Source organism: Apus apus, chromosome 6, assembly GCF_020740795.1.
Source record: "Apus apus isolate bApuApu2 chromosome 6, bApuApu2.pri.cur, whole genome shotgun sequence".
Classification (NCBI taxonomy): domain Eukaryota; kingdom Metazoa; phylum Chordata; class Aves; order Apodiformes; family Apodidae; genus Apus; species Apus apus.
The window spans coordinates 10051005-10070303 of record NC_067287.1 but is presented as its reverse complement, the minus strand read 5'-3'; the positions used below and the strand labels follow the sequence as shown (position 1 = coordinate 10070303).

The window sequence follows — 19299 nt, the reverse complement described above, 5'->3', positions numbered from 1 at the left end:
TTCTAAAAATAAATGACTGTTGTGATGGAGGTCCTTTACTGTGCTTATTCTTGCAGTTAATAATTATCAGCTCTCAAATATAAGGACACAAAGAGTCAATTTTCTACATACATTTTATTGATGAACAATGTTTTCTTCCTTTGTATGACATAGTTTGGGTTTTTTTACCCAGCAAAATAAGGAAATTTTTACTCCATAAATAACAAAAATTAGCCCTTATATCTCAATCCAGTCAAACTCTATGTAAAATAGTTTGTTCTATATTTACATTCTGTACCAAAATAGGAAACACTTTTTAAAGGTCAGCCAGTTCTCTCACAACCATTGTTTTATCTCCAAGGTAAGCTTCACATTAAAAAGGCAACATTTGAACTTTGGAAGTCTGGTAGTGTGAGACCACATTATTTAATATACAAAGAGTCCCAAACCCTGAGGAGGATGCATTCAGCCAAGTGAAAGCTGCTTGTTAAATCTTGCAGGGAAAGATCTCAACCTGCTCAGGGGGCTGAACATCACTCCTAGGAAATGTGGGGAACAAAGGGCACACTCCTCCCACTCCAGTGAAATACACTCAAGCAGAAAGATTCACAGGACAGGAAGGTTTAAAAACAACTGGCCCTTGGAAGGGATTGTGGATACATCTGCTCTTAAGGGACACGCATCTTCCAAAGTTACTGTGTGCAGCAAAAGAAACAGGCTGCATTGCACTGACAGTCCATTAATGGGGTCAAAATTCTTTTGGTAATTAACCTACATCCAAGGCTGGGACAGTCCCCCAAGACCTCAACTCTTGAAGTGAGAAATTAATTGCCTGCTTTTCAGTGTAACTTTACTTACTGCATACTCCAGCCAAAAGCTGTCCTTGTAACACTACAAAAATGTGTTCCTCAAGTATGACTTGCCTCAACTCCTAATTGAAATATTATAGATTTGAACTGCTGGGGTAAAAACAGATCACAAGACTAATTCATTTCCATAAGCAAACATGGAATGTTTCTTAAAAATTCAAACTGCAGACATTAACATACTGAAAATGTTTCTGCTACAGACAAGCTAACTCCTTTGTCTCTGAGCACTAGTTCAGGGCTCCTGCTGCCCTGTCTACTCTAGTGAAAACACAAAGGTTTATTTGGGCTATATTTCAAAGTTTTCAAATGTAAGAGATTAAATAGGATGGACTTGCCACAATATGTTCAGAATACCTAAAGTAGCTGCCTGAAAACTTTGTATTCATTTAAAACTAACTTTTTCTGGGGAAACTACACTTAAGGCTACATCACTGACTGGTTTAAGCTACAATTTTAGCTGTGTTCTGCACTCAAAAATGGCTTATGCTTCCTACTGTATTTCTTTTGCTCTTAAAAACCTGAGACATGTTTTTACTTAATCCATCTTAAGATCTGGAAGTTCACAGCAGCCTGAAAGTTTAACACAAACAGAACTGAGGTAGTCCATTTTACTCAGATATGCTTTTTCTCCGACACCAATCCATTCTCACTTTCAATTGAACTTGACATTTCTTGGCAGTTCCAACACAGCTACAGCTGCTAATGCACCAACATGTTGGATTTTGCCAGCTCAAATATCTTCCCCTCCCCAAAATCATGTCCAGTTCTGCAGTTCACAGCCAGTTGAAGGGCTGCATGTCAAAGAAATTAAGACTGAAGTCTCAGATTATTAAGGCAGTATTTTACTTCACTGGATTCACTGATGCAGCTACTCAGCAGGTACTGATGAATCTGATCACAAGAGCTCTGACAGGTTTTTCCCTGTAGGTACAACACACTACAGCCTCTTTCTTTAATTAATGCTTTCAATTTAGAAGTAGGAAAGCATTGACTTTTTAAGCCATCTTTCAGTTAATTCTCAGGAAGAGAGAATAAAAGAAGAAAAGCCCTCAAGAGAAACAGCTGTGTAGAAGATAAAAATATTCACTTAAATATAACAAACCTCACACTTTCACAGACAGGAGACAAGCATATTAATTACCAAGCACAATAAATTAACACCAGTAAAAAAGTTTAACAGTTATAAAGTCAACCAGAAAGTTCAGACAGTGCAAATATTTCACAGTAAGAAAAAATAAACAGTAATTTCTTTTCAAGTATCAAAAGCATTGTTGTTGAGTGATACCATTTAAGCTGTATTATTGCACAACAGACAAAAAATACAATACCAACCTCTGGGACATAAGATGTATTCTCAAACCTTTATGTTTTAAAGAAATCTATTTACACCAACTGTTGCTTGTGCATATATGAAAATAATTAGTGTTCACTTATTAATCTGAGTGTTTCTTAATTGGAACTTGTTCACATTTAAAGCATTTGATTCCTAGTTTGTATTGCTTCTCAGAAACGTCTGTTTAAGGCTAGCCTAGGCCTTGTACAATCCAAACTTAACCTGCAGCTAAGAAGGGGACCTAGCCCAGTGCAAGGTACTCTCCCAGCTGTGATGCCTTCAGACAGTTTTAGGTTGCAGCTTACTCTCCTCAGCAGTAACCTAAGAGTTTCTCTAAATACAAAAAAACAGGTCCAGTAGGCACAAAGATTTACTTACAATTACAATGGAAGTTCTATTATCAAACAAGTTTAACTGTAGCTACAGAAATTTTACTCCCTGCCCTTTTTATCCCCCTACCTTTCATTTTAGAATGGGATCTAGTCACTGACAATTCTAACATCACAGCTTATTTAAGAAGCAGAAAAACATCATCTTCCACTGTGCATTTCCTTTTTTTTTTTTTTAATGTACTGGGCACACTGGCTCCCTCAAGTTTCACACAGTTCTAAGAATGAAAACTATCCTAACAGGACAGACAGTATGTTGGACTACATAGGAGTTTCTTTTACTCCAAACAGCATTATTTGTAACACATTACAGAGTCAGAAACAAATAAAAACATCCTTACAAGTGTTCTATAGAGCAGCTGTCCTTAAGTTTGTCCATTTCCTTCCCCTTACATATTTTGTCCATAAAATGATTATTTTTGTACCAAGATGCGCCCCCGTGTGGTTTAAAATGTCTGGTTCTCTAACGTATTACAAATAGTCAAATAATCCATAGTATTTATATGTCTGAGAAAAAGTGGAGGGGGGAGGGGGAAGCCAAATTAGACTTTTTTTTATACATTCAATATAGTTTTTGGTCTAGAGAAATCAATATGGTTCTGTAAGATTATAGCTGCCATCTCTACTGGTTTGCCCTTCAACAAAAAAGTAAGAACAGCTGCATTGATTTTCATGCTATTCAGAAATTAATAATGTCATTATTTAAGAAACAAACCAACAAAATAAAAAATAATCAGAAAACTTATCCCCATTTTACAGACTGAGGATAGTACTGAAATGCATTTGCCTAGTAAATTACTCAGAATATTCAAACATTTGATATATTAAATTTCAGAGAAGAAGTGGCACGTGCTAAATGACAATGGGATTTCTAGACAGTTGTCTTGGCTTCCAGTCTGAAATTTCACTTTGTGCATGTAGAAAGATTTAAGTGAGCCCCAAGAATGAGCTGCTTTACCACAAACTAATATGAATTCTGAGAAGCCTCACAGCTGCAGAACTGAGTTGTGGAGACAACTGCCAACCCCTGCACTCTCTCATTAAATTATTTCTTCTCCCCAAAAATTGTAGGAATTGACAAAAAACCTCCAAAATCCCACACTTGTTTAGGCCTGGGCTATTAGCTATGATGACAACTGGTTTTTACATGGCTTTTGACTAAACCACTGAGGTATATTTCCAGTTTGAGGATTCTTTGCTACCAGTAACACAGAGGACATAAGAAAAAAACAAACAACCCTCAGCTCTATTACAGAAAAGCTCTCGTTTCACATTTTGACTGAGTTGCCAGGTAGTCTAACACAGTTGGCTTAGTGGGTCTTCTCACTCCATCAAAACAAATCAAAGGTTGCAATTCAGGAAAATACTGGCACTTATTGAGATGGCAAGGTAAATTTTCCTCCTCTCAAACTCTGGCTGCTTTTGTCAGTACCTCCCTGACTATGGTCAGCACTGATACTTGCCAGGAGAGACGAGGATCAGCAGAAGACAGCTGCCTGCAGAGACAAAAATCTCAGTGCTCCACAGTAAGGAGTGCAACATGATGGTCTATCATCTTGGAACATCTTGCCCCATGCTCAACTCTATGAGCAGAGAAATAATCCTGTTAGCAGGGGAATTAAGTTAGCCATCAGTAGCCAAAGGGTTACAACCAGGCTAGAGGAGCAGGAGCATAAGTCTAAAATAAAAAACAAAACAAAACATCATAAAGCTTTCAAACTTTATATTTAAAGAGAAAATAAAATAATAAATAGAACACTAAAAAACACCGGAGAGCAAAAACATATTTGCAGTGATCTGCACTGATTTATTCTAGCTTTCAAGGCTAAGAATTCAAACCAACCACATAACATGATTATTCCCTTTACAATTAAATGAATGTCTGCATTCCTTCACTAATAGGAAACGGGAGAACAAATGAAAAAAAAAATCTACATTGTAAGAAACGAGCAGGAACTTTTCTATGGCATGACTGGAGAGAAGCAGCATTTCAAAACCACAGACTCCCAAAAGACTCTTCTATGAATACTTTAGTTCTGTATGGCTGTAAGTCACATAAAAATCCAAGCCATAAAACAACAAGCTGAAGACAGGGGGGTGTGCAGAGGAGGAGGGAGGAAAACTTGATCCATGAACTGGGGAGATTGTATGGTTGGTAATCACACTGACATGACACTTCAAACCACGGACAAAAACTTGCAGAGATAAAAACCTTGTTATGTCCATACACATATATATGTGAGAAATAATGAGCATGAACTCAGATGCTGCAAGATGTGAACCTCCACAGTTAAAGCTTTCTCATGCTAAAACCTAATCTATAGGAGCCACTCCACCCACCACTGAGATGTTATCGCTTGAGACCAAATTAAACTATTTTAATTGCTCCACACTAACCCAAGTGCATCACTTTGAAGAAAGTATCAAGTTTGCAGGTAAACTAAGCAGGTTTATTTTTTCCTTGAAAACTGCAGTAGAGACAGCACACCAAACAACTAAAGAATTGGTTAAAGGATTAAAAATAAGCCACTAGCAAAAAATACTGTGAAAACTGTTCTTTGATCGATTGCCTTTTTGAAAGCCACCTGTTCTTGACAAAACATTAGCTGGTAGTAAGAGAATTAAGCTTTTTTTCCTTCTCTCAAAAAGCCAGCTGACACCTATCTTTCATGTTCTGGATTACAACGTTAACATTGTCAATGGGAAGTTATACAAGTGAGAACTTGCTTTCCACCTGATTTTGGACATTATAAAAATGATGCAACTTCAAAAACAAAGATCAGATTTTCTAGTAAATTGCTAGATTAAAGCTAGATCACCAGAAAGAGACACAACAAGGTAGTTATGTTTCAGACATACTTCCGTCCTGGGTTAGCTACTATTCTGATCCCAGAAACTAAAGCATGACTGCCCAGCAAAAAGCAGGGCACCTCTGCCGTCCTCCTTTAACTCCAACACCTAGGATTTTAGAATAGCCAGACCAGGGCTCTCCTCTCATGTTCCCACGATAGTCAGAGCAGACAAACTTTTAGTGTTTACAGACATTTTATATCAAGTTTCACTTCAGCACATGACAAGGCAACTTACCAATTGGTGCAGCTCTGGTTAAGTTAGAAGCTGGAGGATCCCGCTCTGGAGGACAGGAGTCACAGAAGTCCGAGCAGGCTGGGCAAATCAGATTCCCAACATGGATCCAGCCATTCATCTGAATGCTCACAGTTAAAACCTGACCTGAGCGGCTGCACAAGTACACAGTGTCCTTGACCCACACGTGCAGCCCTTGTGGAGAACAAGAAACCTTAAAAGAAAAGAATAAAAGTCAAGACTATGTTACGATTTATCAGAAATATCTTCCGGGGTTTGGAGGTTTCTGAATAAGTAAATACCACATCCAGTAAACACCTGGTATTAGAGCATAGATTTTTAAGCAAGTATTTTAATGTACTCAGAGCAACTCTTTAGTTCAAGAATGCTTCAAAGCACTGACTGTACTCTCTGTGCAATCATGCAGATATCAACAGGGAACGAGTAAAATTTGGCTTCTGCTAACGACCACTCCAGAGTTGGGCTGTTTTTGAAAACACCACCTTTAGTGAGACAGTCCCGAAGAGAAGAGGACAAGGAAAGTGTGAGGTGCATAGTGCCTTCTACCTTTGAAAAATAAGAGTGACTAATTAATTCTAAGATTCAACAACAGGAAATGCTAATATAAGTATTCCTACTTAGCTGTGGAGACTGTGTCACAGGGGGAAAGCAGAGGAAATCCCTTGCAAGACTGTAACTCACAAGCCTTCCCAGGGGCCCCAGGCTTAACTTGAAGCATTAAAACTATAGGCTTATGATACTTATTAGATACTTATTTTCAAAGTATGTCAAATAATCTAGTGATTTAAGGCAGAGAAGACTAAGTACAGGGTCCAGGTAGAAGTTTTAACAGTCACAGCCTACATTTTACACCTCACTGTGGGAAAATAATGGAAGACTGGGGAGGAGGATTGTAAACACACTCAACTGACTTGCAGCTGGGGTGCTGAAAAACACATCTATCATACTAATTGTTGTTTAGCCTTGTGTGTCGGACAAAAAGAACATCTGTGGTTAGATAACATAGGCCTATGACAGAATAAGAGGTACCTATCAAGGAACACACTTGAGATTCCTGCCCTGCTGTGGGAAAATCAAAGCACAGTGGTAAAGTACACTTGCATGAATTCCTGATACAGAGGGGAAAACAGGAGGTTCAGGGATCCTCTAGCATGGATGAGCTCTATAGTGCCTGTGTTCCCTCTTGAGTGCTTCTGCCCAAGTGCTGCTTGAGGGATCTCCCAGCTGACCAGGTAATGAAAGAAAATTTCTCTGCATTTCATCTGTGGGTTTGTGGTTGCTCCTGCATCCTGCCTGTCCCAGCTCCTACACTGACCCTTCCCTGAAGTGTTGTTTTAAAAAAAAAACAAAAACCCAAACAAACTGAACACACACTTACTTGATAACATCCACTACCCCAGTCAGGGTAACTGAGTTTCCTCCTGCACTGTTCCATGACAAAAGCAGATTTCTGAATAAGACATACAGAGTTTGGTCCATATTTCTCTGCACCATAGTTTTTGGTAGGATCTAAGGTAGAAAGAATATACTGAACTGCAGCTTACTCAGGGAACAGAAAGTCAATTTAATATGTTATAATTAGTCAGTGTCTTCATGTGCAATTCAAGGTTTACTTTTGGAATCTTCCAGACCATTAATCATTACCAATTTGGGAATTACACTGTTTTGCATATAAAGTGGGAAGAAACCAAGAATTTAAAAAAGAAAAAAAAAGCACTTTACTTCAGAATTATGTGGATGTTTGTCCCCAGAGAGTGCCAGCTCTGATTGCTGGTTTGAGGGCAGGTGGTGTTGATTTATTTGTTTTTGAGACAACTAATGGACAGGTAATATCCTACACAACTCTAGAGCTCCACAATATTGAATGCACACGTACTATCCAAGGAGACAAGCCCAGGCCCTGGTAATTGGCAAAGCTCCCTGCCTTGAACAACAACAAAACAAAATCTACAAAGGTGGGAAGTGAAATTATTTTTTAGAGACTCAAAAAAACCCCCATCATAAAACCCAGCAAAACCCTCCCCAACTTTTTATCTTGATTTTAGGTCATTTGGGGTTAATTTCTGTTCAGATTGTATGCATTTCTTGCATTAGGTAAGTGTTTGGTTCCAAGGTGTACATGGTAATTGTGCTTCTCACCTCAGCACAGCTTTCACACAGCTAGTAGTGCAAACCTAATTTCATATCCAGTTAGTTTGGACATAAAGTAAAATCTATTCTAGATTAACAAACAGGTTTTTTAAATAACATAATGAATCCTGAAAACTGACCTGGTTGATTTTCAACTATTCTGCAGTCTGAACTGCGTTGAAATTCACCACTTAGATGCCAACTGAATTCTTGACTAAAGGGACAATAGTCAGCAATTTCTACTGAGCCACCATAAAAAGGCAGTTCTTCAGCTGGTACTCCATTAAGATTGTCAAAATACTGCAAAACAAGATAGGTTGTGAAGCAGTTTGCACAAAGACAAAAAAATAACAGTTTTTTAAATAGAACCAATCACTACAGCTGTGAGAATACCAGCTACTACTACTCAGGAATGCTGTCAACAGCAACTTACAATACCTATGAACCAGATAAGCCAGAAATATTTAAGAATACTTAATAATGAAGAGTATTCACATTTGCACGTGTCACTCCTCACCCTCTAACCTCCTTTTGCAATCACAGCATTCTCTGGGATGAAACAGAAAATTTTTTTAGCATGCAGGGACACAAGGCAGCAGAGAAACCATTTCAGAGGACTTCTGTTACACAGCAATTCTTCCATAAGACACTTGGCTAGCTGGCCAAGCAACATCCTTATTGTTTTATTAAGATCACAAGGCTTTTTTTCAGCCTCCAGACTCCTCAGAATAACCTAAACAGACATTTCTCACAGCATCTACTCTGACCTAACAGTTCAGAAGAAAAAAAATGCAACTGAATATAATCACTTGTCTGCAAAGGACAGAAAATGAAAACACTTATTTGGTAAGCTAAGATCCATTCTACCTGATATTCCTGAGGTAACTGCTTTGGAAACTTCTGCAAGTTGCACACTGCTACTGCTCTTTGGTCCTGCCTGCAGGTTAACTGCAAAGGATTACTCCTCAAAGTATCGCAGTATGGGCTGATTAATTGCCTCCTCAAGTGAAAAAAAAAGGAGAATAAAAATCACATTAGACCCCTCTAACCACTTTTCATAATTTAATTAAGCAGTCTGTCAAGACTGTCTGATCCCACTGTCCCCCACACTTGGTCAATCACACAAAGAAGCACTAAATACTTCTCTGGCAGCTAATTCTTGATATTTGGCTGGTTATGACCTTTCTAATTTAAAGAATATCAAGCCAGCAAGCAAAACAACAATGAATTCACCTGTTCAGTTTTAATGGCAAAGCTGTGTGAACTTTTAAGAATAAAGCATACAAGCAAAACAGGCCCACTATGCAGCTGTGTCCTAAGAATGTGCAAGTATTGCACTGAACAGGGAAGGCTTTGTTTTGAAGATGCCTGTCCTCTCCTGTTGCTTTATTATAATTCAGTAATGCAAAATGACACAGGCTGCATTTCCAATCAAAAGGGACAGAAAACAAAAGTAAACACTTTTGGATTAAGTCCTTCCCCTTCTCTCTAAAGCACAGCCCCCTTACAATGTAAATGCATCCTACACCCCAAGATGTTTGGCTCTGTATTTACTGGGTGGGATGATTCTGCTCTTAATACATTTGTGTGCTCCTCCTCAGGTCCATTCTGAAGGTACTTATGACAGCATTCCTTGTTAACCTGTTATCTACCTCTACTTCTTTTTATTGAGTTGCATTTGAAGGACAAATGTAAAGAAGCATCAGGTTTATTTTTTAAGAAGACTGTGTTCTTACTTTCGTCTCTTTAGGTCGATCCAGAATTTACAGCTCTTCATTACAAAGTCACAGCCTTTATTACGTCCCCAATCTAATTTCTCTGCCATGCTGTAATTTGCTCTGTACCAGCTGTAAAGGTATTTTGAAATGAGAATATAGTTACTTCAAAAAATTGTGTTCTGATTAATAAGACAGCAGTTCAAAGAACTTCATTCTGTGCCTTAAGGTTTTTGAAATAAAGAGAAAAGGAAACTGCATCCCTTTCTGCCTGTAGCAAAATAGATCACAAATCCACTATTTCTCCAGTTACAATGAAGTAAAAGAAAATTGATTCCTTATTTGTTCAACATCAATGCATCAAGATCTGCAAAGGAACAATGCATACAAAAAGATGACATTTCAGATAAGTTTGCTTTTCCTTCATGTATGCTTTCTATCAGGAAGAAGAGCTGAAAAAATAATCAATATGTGCTGCATGCAACTGAGAATAGACTTGTATTAAGAAAAAAAGTAAACAGACACTACAAATAGTACTGTGCATTACAAAGCATTTTTTTAAGGCTAGATTAAGAATGGATGGGTTTTGAAATATGTGAAGAAAAGTAACATATGTCAATTATCTACTGTGTTGCAGATGGATAAGCACAAGTGCATTGATTCCAAATAAAATAAAGTTCAACGAACTTTATGAACAAATGAACAAAAATCCCACCCCATTCTTATTAATTCTTACCCTGTGTCTTCCATCAATGCTAAGGTGATCCTGGAAAAGACTCGATTCTGTGTATGGGAGCCAGTCATTGCTTCATTCTGAAAGTTACCAGTTACCATTAGCAAGCCTCTGAAAATCAGTATTGTAAGAAAATGCTTCTTATGAAAAAGCATTTTATTTTCAGTCCCTTCTTACTATTGACAATCAAACCCCAGCCTCTTTCATAAAAGGGATCACAAGTGCAACTCCCTTCCCTACTCCACCCTACTGAGCTTCAGAATTCTAGAGGTCAGAAACTTCATTCCAAATTGCAGCTAAACCTTATTCACGACCAACGCATACTCATTTTTCTTTGGGTAGAGTGAAACTGTGCCTTCTTCTATCATGTTTATCAGTAGCAATCACACCTTCTGTCTTTTTAGTAAGATGAAAGCCAAACTCTCTTAGTTTTACTGTGCAAGATTTATTTTTAGTTTCCCTAGAATTTCTAGTAGTCCTTTTCAGGAGCAAGGGCACAGGATACGTGACTAAAGGAACACAGCACTCCAAAGGTGGCTTTATTAGTGTGGCAGTGGAATTTTCCATCTCATTTAAAAATAAGCAACTTCACACCATCCCCAAAGAGCAACTCTGGTCACCCTGGAGTTTCCTAATCATCTTATAATGGGCAATTTTAACACCCACCTCTTTCTCCTGCTCAGTCATCTCTATCTGGTAAATTTTCACTCACCCTTAATTACAAAACTCTGGGATTTCTTTATCTCATTTCTATTATTTCTTCAAAATATTTCCTTTCCAGCCTTCCCTCTCCACTAGCGTGGTTAGGAGGAGTTAGCACCAGCAGACTTACTAATGTCAAATTTGCTATCACTGCAATACTTAATAATAGTTGGATTAAGACCAAAACCAAACTATGAGTTACTTTCTAGATATAAGCTTTCTCTGGAAAGGTGTAAAGGAGACCAGTAATTATCCCATTTCTACTAACCCTATTGAATCCTTAGAATTATCCCCAATCTAAAGGCAGTCTTTCCACTTGGCTTTAAACTACTGTTCCACACCTGAGGTTACTGAAAAGCAAGAAAAGCTAACAATTTCAGTCTCAAGAAATACACCTATTTCAAGATTACTTCCACAAAAGAGTTTGTCCCGAACCATTTCTCTTCTTGTTTACCTCTCTGCATACAAAGCATGCAGAGTAAAGCGTATCTCTGCCAAAAATACCACACAATGCCAAGTTATAAATAAAAATAAGCTTAAATGTCAGGAAGGGAATAAGCATTTCCTTCATTAAATGAGGTTCTGCAGTAGAGATGGCAAAAGCCAACCCCAGGGCAGATGAATAAAGATGAAGTCATGATAATGACTAGACAGAACAGATTAAATATTTGATGCGTAAGAGGCAGAGGGTGACAAAGTTGAATTGACTCAAAGGAATACCCCCTATGCCCTAAAAAGGGACTATACCTTCTCAAGAGGGTAAGTGCCAGACAAAAGTTGGCTACATTTTGGTTTTTAGTAATCAGTGTATCTCCAACTCCCACTCTGAGCCCTTAGCAATCAGGTAAAGAGACACATTTATCTAGAAACTGGACATTGTAGTTTAGTGCTGTTTGTGATACATTTCAGTGAGGTTTGATACACCTGCATTTCCAAGGTTTCAGTAGGTACCACTATAAACCTAAAAATAAAGGCAGGGGGCAGAGACATTCCTGCATCCCTCTCCCTTCCTAATATCAGCACCAACCTCCAACAACCTCTTCTCCCAGTGATTGAGTTCCGTTCCCATGCCACCTTGATTTTCAAGCTCCATTCCCTCTAGAATTGGACAGTTAAAATGCTTTCGAGCTTCTTCCTAGAAATAAAACATTGAACACAATTCTCACAATCCTGAGACTGATACCCACACACAGTCCTTATGTTCTAGGACTGTGGGGTTTTTAAAGGATTTCAGCATTTCTTTTTCTACCATCTTGCTCTCCTCCAAATGCAAAACACTTCTCCTACTAAGCCAGCAAGTACCCCAACACCAAGCATAACAATCTGTCTACTTATCTGCTGGAAATAAAGGATGGAAGTTTACAAGAACAAAACAGCACTAGAATTAGCTGAGAATAGCAGGCACACACACTAAAGGCCCCATGAAACCAATAAAACCAACAAAAAACCCAAACAATGTAGGAACACTACAACCCTGCTTCTCTCAAACATTTCAGATTTACCTGTCAACTGGTTTTGCAAAGAAAAGTGTTTTCTGCAAAACATTTGAGAGTCTTAAGAGGTATCACAACACCACTGTGGTCTCACTGCCAGGACCCCAGCCTTTGCCAGGGCACCAGCTTTAACACTCTGGACAGTTTGACCAGCATGGCCAGTATTCAAAACAGGGGTAATAAAACCAAGTTTGCCCTTTATACTGTGTTAGATTTAAAACAAACAAACACAGTATTTGTGGCTAAATATGCTTAACACTAACTTACTTCCAACATCCATTTTATTACACTTATGCATATGTTCTGTTGGGGATGAGGGGAGAGTCAGAGATGTGGGAAGCAAGAAAGATTTCAAAGAACGCTTGAGGAATTCCTTTTTAAACAGGACAAAATGTTAAATGCCTTCTTTTTTAAACAATAAAATTAGAAAAATATTAAAATAATGTTTTTTAAAGAGAAAAGTAGAAAACAGGATGAACTTATAAATGAGAAAAGAGTGACAAGGCCATCTGTTAAGGCAATGGGTGTCTTAGTCTGTAGGAAAACATCTAAGAAGTAGGATTAAGGACTCTATTCAACATCAGTTTTGCTTAACCTTTTATAATTTACTTCCCAGCCCCTTCATTGTCTCTTACTATGTCTATTTATTTCATACTGTCAACTATTTTCCACTTCACTTTGGAAACACCCTCTCAATTATATGGCCTCGAATCACACGGTCTTTGGGCCACACTTTCAGGAAAAGGGTATTCAACGTTAGGTTATTACTTCTTAAAAAATAAGCAACGATCATGACTCGAGAACGTGATGGTAACCTTGGCATTCAAAGTGTGAAAGTGTAAGTCAATCCCCACTTACAACTACACGAGGTGTTATCAGAAGATAGACAGCATGGCGCAGCATTTTGCCACCACGGATGTCCCACAACCTCACTGCTTTATGAACGACTTTGTTGCTCCACTGATACAAACCCAGGCTGCAAAAAAGAATGTTTTGGTTACAAGTCTTTCCCATAAACACACACCTACTTGTGCAAACACTTATCTCTGTAATAATAAGAGTTGTGAATAATTTCTACACTTCCTCATGCTTTCTGATGTTCAAGTTCATTATGGAACATTTCTCCCTTGTAAAATATGCATTCATTAGATGCACAACTCTAATTTAATAAGTCAGATTATTAAAAATATGCCTGTAGATTCATGCAATAACAGGTCAGGAAAAAAAAATATCAGACTACACACACTGTCAGTTCTGTGTAACTATAAACCCTGAATGATGTATTCCTTAGAAAGGAACTGCACTGACATTAGACAGACTCCAGAAAATACCAGTCTCAATTCAGAAAGGTGTTCAGCAAGCACTGAAATTTAAGCATGAGTAATTTGAATGCTTAACTTCAAAACTCCTGATAAATGACATCCTGCCTTAGTTTGTAATTATGTGGATAACAGAAGTGCTTCATGCCAACGTGAAGAAACACTAAAAAAACCCCCCACCCCAATGTTTGAACATAATAATGGCAAAGCATGCTAATAGTGGAATCAAGCTAGATTTTCAACAGACAAGAATACATCCTACAAAAGGAATGTGAAAACATCCTTCAGTGAGAGTACTGAGAGGTCCAAAAAATAAAGTACCTTTCATTAAAAGGAGGGAGTCCATCTGCATATCTTGTTGTCAAAGGTTTTCCATCATCATCCCGATAAAACGCAAACAGTCCAGCAGAGAAACCCTTCAAGTTAAAAATCAAGCACACAGAAACCTTTGGCAAGATAGTCACGTACAAAGTCATATACCATGAAAGAGTTAGCACTCCCACAGCAGATACACTGGAACTACCACTCCTCAAGGCAATTAACACACAAATTGGAGGCAAAGCAAGAGTTTTCCTCCATCCTTCTCTTGCAACAAGCTGGAGATATGCAAGGAAGCAAGCATAAATTTCAGGGAAACACATTTTGTAACACCAACCCTTACCAGTGCATGGATTATCTCATGTTTCACCGTAGACAACATGCCAACGAATTCCTGAGCTTGCGTTGAAATCATGTTTGGACACAAGTTAGCATATCCTGCTATTGGCCTGGAAGACAGTTTTAAAATAACTTGTTTTCAGCAAAATACTAGCAAATTCAAATCATATTGACTTGAAGAGGCTCACTTCTTAAGAGAAGATTTAGAAGACTAACGTAAAAACAAGTCCTTGCAAACAAGTTCTCTGATCACTCATACATCTATTTGCAATGCAGTGATTAGTTTGCTCTTGAAATGGGGAGGGACGTGACAGGGTCAATCTCTATATTCAAGATTCTGCACAGGTGTTAGTGACAACACTGCAGGAGAATTGAATTTTAGGCAAGACACTACAGAGGTGCAAACTGCCTGTTACTGTGACTACAACCGAACAAGAAACAAAAGGCACATAAAGTAGGGCCCTCTTGCATCCTCCTTTAAATTGATGAAAGTATGACATTCACTTCAACAGAAGCAGGATCTTGAAAGCTGAGGCAACAACAGTGGAGGATTAGCTTGGAATTAAATGCCTCAGCTTTACAAGCTAAGCACTATTGGACCGTTTCCTAGTTTTATATAAATATAGTGCTTGCCTGTTTCAGTAATGACTTCTACTTTGCGACAAGATTGCTACAAGATTGCTTACAAGACAGGCAAACAAACTCCACATCTAAACAATCGAAAACCTCGAAAGTTTAATTTAAAAAAGGTTGTGCCAGCAGGAATACTTGCCTGTCCATCTCAGCTTCCAGTTGGCAGTAGGCTGCATATGCAATGATATTTTCATGGCCACACCTTTCAGTAGTGAGAGCACTGACGTACAGCACAAAGTCAGCATCTCGAACACCCTCCTGGTCAGGTAAGCCCATGGGTCCACACAGCCACTCAGTCTCATTGCACACCCTGCATTGCTTTGAGTGGAACAATGACAATATCTCATCTATGCCCAAAAGTCTGCATGACAAAATTCAATTAGCTTGAAGCCAGGAATAAACGGCACTGTAAAACAGTGAGGTAACCCCCTGCGAAGACAGGAAACACAACTAGAGCCAAGATTTTCAATCTCTTTTGATTTATTAGGCACCAGGAAGGCGGCAGCTTTTGAAAAAAAAGGCCTGCCAAGCTAGATATCCCAAGATTAGCATCCTTTATTTCCCATAAACTAAAAAAAAACATGGCTCACAGAAACAGTAAATATAAGTAGCAACTGCATTTCATGTGTAATCTGGTACATTTTGAATACTGTAGTTGAAACCTCAAGCTAAGAGAAAGAAATAAATATACTGATCACATACTGTAGTTAAATTTTAAAAGTCATGCCAGAACACAAGCTAGAAGCATTTCCTGCACCATGCTCCTGGCCCAGTGGATAACCTCTTCAAAAAAACCCCAAAACTTACCAATTCTGTAAAAACCTGACTCATTGACCAAGGTGAATAATTAAGTGCAATTTTAACAGTAGCAATTTTAACAAGCTTCAAATCTCATCCTCCCCATACAGTTTATTAAAATGTAGGCTTAGAGAACAGCAAATGCTCAGTTTTACTTGATTCAACAGCACAAATGAAAGAAGCTCCCACTAATTCGAGTTGTCCTGTTCTCTCACTCAGTGATCTCCCACAAACAGGTCACTTACACACGGTTTGTGGTATTAACTTGTTTATTAATTTCCACAAACAATAGTGTTTCAAAGGCTAAGAAGCACCTGGATGGCTTAGCTTACCTGGAGGTGTTTCTCAGGAACTATAACTGGCCCACACCTTGTGTGGCTTGCGCAGGCCCCTCGGCAGTACCTGTGGGGATCAGCCTTCCTCCTTAAGTACTGGTTTGTGGCACACTGCCTTCAATCAAACACCAAGGACAGTCAGCACAGGTTTATCATTAAAAAGAAACTTCAGAATAGTCTTACAGCACCAAACAATGCTGCAATACAGGTATTGGGTGTAACTTACAGAGTGAGAGTTGTTAAATTATCCTGCTCTGGAAGACATAATGCTTCCAGTTGTTAATGGAGTAAACACAGGTTCAAAGGAAGATTAGGAACAGGTTCATATATAGGGGTAAATGTAAAAGCAAACTAGCAGCATTAATACCCTTCAAAATTTCCTGTACAACAAACCTAGATGTTCATCACAGAAGACTGGCAGATTTGTGTATGCTTCTTAAAGAGCATCTGCTACCACCACTGGGCCAGATGGGTCACGGGGCTGATTCAGGAGGGCATTTCTAAGGCTCATAATCCTATTCTTCTTTTAAAGGCTACACAACGCAGTGCTAAATACCAAATATAGCCAGTAACTATCAATAAACGTTCACATACCTGCTTAGTAATATAGTACCCGTGGATTTACGGACTTGAAAGGTCTTCTCCAAGTAAGATATAGCTTGTGGAAAAAGTTTGTTCTAAATAGAACAAAAAATGTGAGTCACCCAGCAGCAGTGCAGGCATCAGCCACCTTACAAGCATTAGCTCCCAAGTTACATGAAACTTGCTATGGTATAGCAGAGTAGTGGAAATCCAGACTTTCCAAGAAGTTCAGGTGTTATCAATATGATTTTTAAATGCTTTGTTTCAGATGTTTGTTATCAGAAGGGCAATACAAAAAGGAAGCCAGTATTGATTTGAATGTGCTGCTTCAAAGAGGCTGAGTTGATTTCAGCTCTGAACTTACTGGTGCTGGGAACTGTCCATCAAATTTTAACTGGCACTCCTGCCTCTCTGCAATCCTCAGGGCTGCCTGCTGCACATTTTCACTCCTTACTTGCACAGTCCCTCAACAGAAGCCAGGAGACATATTTAAAATACTCTTTATGGTATAAAAACCTTTGAAAACTACATGCACATTGCTCAGTGAATCTTTGCAAATCAGAATACAGCAAGCAGCTGTCAAACAACGTTCAGCAGAGCCTTGGAAGTGCTTGGAATCCAGGCATTATCTGTACACAAAGCCCTGGTCTCCTTGACTAGAGGATATGGAAATGCTGGTATTCAAAGCCTTTAACGAAAGGCTTGGGACCGGTAAAGCCTTAGGCTCATCCACATAATAAAACACATACAAACAGAAGAGGGAAGCAAACGAGACGTACCTTTATGAGGTGTCTTTTCTCTGGTAGCAAGCTGCATTTAAACAGAACAAAACAAGCAAGCTGTAGTTAACAGGGTTTCTGTTCTCAGACACGGAGAGAAAAAGAAGTCACCACAAAATGACACTCACTCCTCAACGCTTCCATCATATATGATCTTAATTCTCAGCTGCTGATCCACGTTCCTCTTCAAGACACGGTTCTCCTTCAGAGGAACCTGATAGACCACCTGGCAGAGAGAGGAACGAGCCGCTGGACGGGGCAGCCCCGCGGGGAGCCGCGCCAGGGCCCGCCCGCAGCCCCTCCTGGCCCGCCGTTCCGCCGGGCCCCTTCCCCTCACACACCTCCCCGCTCCCCCGGGCCAGGGGACAGACCGACACGGGGACCCCCCCTCCCCCGCGGCCGCCCCACCTCCGCGCCGCGGGGCACGCCGTGCTGACAGGGCGAGGAGGAGGAGGCGGGAAGGGCGGCGGCGCGGCCGCAGCCCGGCAGCAGCGGCAGGAGCAGCAGGAGGAGCGCGGCGGGGCAGGCGGGGCAGGCAGCGCGCAGCGGCCGGTGCGGCCCGGGCCTCCCGCCGCCCGGCTCGGCCGCCATCTTGCACTGCCCCTGCGCCGCGTCGCCATGGAGGCAGCGCCGTCGGGAGCGGCCGCAGCCAATCGGCGGGCGGGGAAGGGGCGGGGGTGGGCGGGGCGGCGGGCACGGGAGCTGCCGATTGGGCGCGGCCGGGCTGAGGGGCGGGGCAGGAGGCGGGGAGGGGAGGGGAAGGGGAGCGGGGGCGCGCGCGGCGGGGAGCGCGTGTGCAAGGGTTGGGGGGGCAGCGCCGTGAGGGGCGGGGCCGTGAGGGGCGGGGCGGGGCCATGAGGGGCGGGGTCATGAGGGGCGGGGTCATGAGGGGCGGAGCAATGAAGGGCGGGGGCAATGAGGGGCGGGGCCGTGAGGGGCGGGGCAATGAGGGGCGAGGCGGGGCAGGGCGGGGCAATGAGGGGCGGGGCAATGAAGGGCGGGGCCATGAGGGGCGGGGCAGTGCGAGGCGGGGCCATGAGGGGCGGGGCAATGAAGGGCGGGGCAGGGCGGGGCAATGAAGGGCGGGGCGGGGCAACGAGGGGCGGGGCAATGAAGGGCGGGGCGGGGCAATGTGGGGAGGGACAATGTGGGGCGGGGGCATGAGGGGCGGGGCAATGAAGGGCGGGGCGGGGCAATGAAGGGCGGGGCAACGAGGGGCGGGGCAATGAGGGGCGGGGCAATGAAGGGCGGGGCAGGGCGGGGCAATGAGGGGCGGGGCAATGAGGGGCGGGGCGGGGCAATGTGGGGAGGGACAATGTGGGGCGGGGGCATGAGGGGCGGGGCAATGAAGGGCGGGGCGGGGCAATGAAGGGCGGGGCAATGAGGGGCGGGGCAATGAGGGGCGGGGCAATGAGGGGCGGGGCAATGAAGGGCGGGGCAGGGCGGGGCAGTGCCGCGCCGCGCAGCCGCCTGCAGGGCAGCAGAGCAGCGTCATTCCAAAGGGCTGGAGCCGCTCTCCTGCGCAGGCAGGCGGAGGGAGCTGGGCTGTTCAGCGCGGAGAAGAGAAGGCTCCGGGGAGACCTTGGATCGGCCTTCAGTGCCCGGAGGGGCTGCAGGGAAGCTGGGGAGGGGCTTTGTGCAGGAGCGTGTATCGATGGGATGAGGGGGGGAGCGGTTTCAAACTGGAAGAGAATAGATTTAGATGGGATAGTAGGAAGGAATTCTTCACTGTGAGGAGGATGAGACAC

At 41.5% G+C, this 19299-nt stretch overlaps 1 protein-coding gene across 1 annotated transcript; it reads right to left on the bottom strand.

Moving 5' to 3' along the window:
- Positions 1 to 7: 7 nt before the first annotated feature.
- LMLN (leishmanolysin like peptidase) lies at positions 8 to 18142 on the bottom strand. The gene is made up of 17 exons (XM_051623279.1): positions 17960 to 18142; positions 17680 to 17777; positions 17552 to 17582; positions 16785 to 16867; positions 16188 to 16305; positions 15197 to 15375; positions 14429 to 14534; positions 14089 to 14183; positions 13307 to 13424; positions 11983 to 12090; positions 10257 to 10333; positions 9542 to 9652; positions 8673 to 8805; positions 7946 to 8105; positions 7054 to 7184; positions 5658 to 5868; positions 8 to 4248 (listed from the first exon to the last, which is right to left on the bottom strand). Exons 1-17 carry the CDS (start codon positions 18140 to 18142, stop codon positions 4154 to 4156), a joined length of 2037 nt encoding a protein of 678 aa, XP_051479239.1. The 3' UTR covers positions 8 to 4153.
- Between the last annotated feature and the right edge of the window lie 1157 nt (positions 18143 to 19299).

Bases quoted from the DNA above. Each gene is read 5' to 3' on its own strand.
- LMLN (XM_051623279.1), bottom strand. From the start codon at position 18,142: ATGGCGGCCGAGCCGGGCGGCGGGAGGCCCGGGCCGCACCGGCCGCTG. The intron at 7,185-7,945 runs GTCAGTTTTCAG...TTTCTACCTTAG, and splicing joins AATAGTTGAAAATCAACCAG to ATCCTACCAAAAACTATGGT. The intron at 4,249-5,657 runs GTAAGTTGCCTT...TTTTTATTTTAG, and splicing joins AACCAGAGCTGCACCAATTG to ACTTATGCTCCTGCTCCTCT.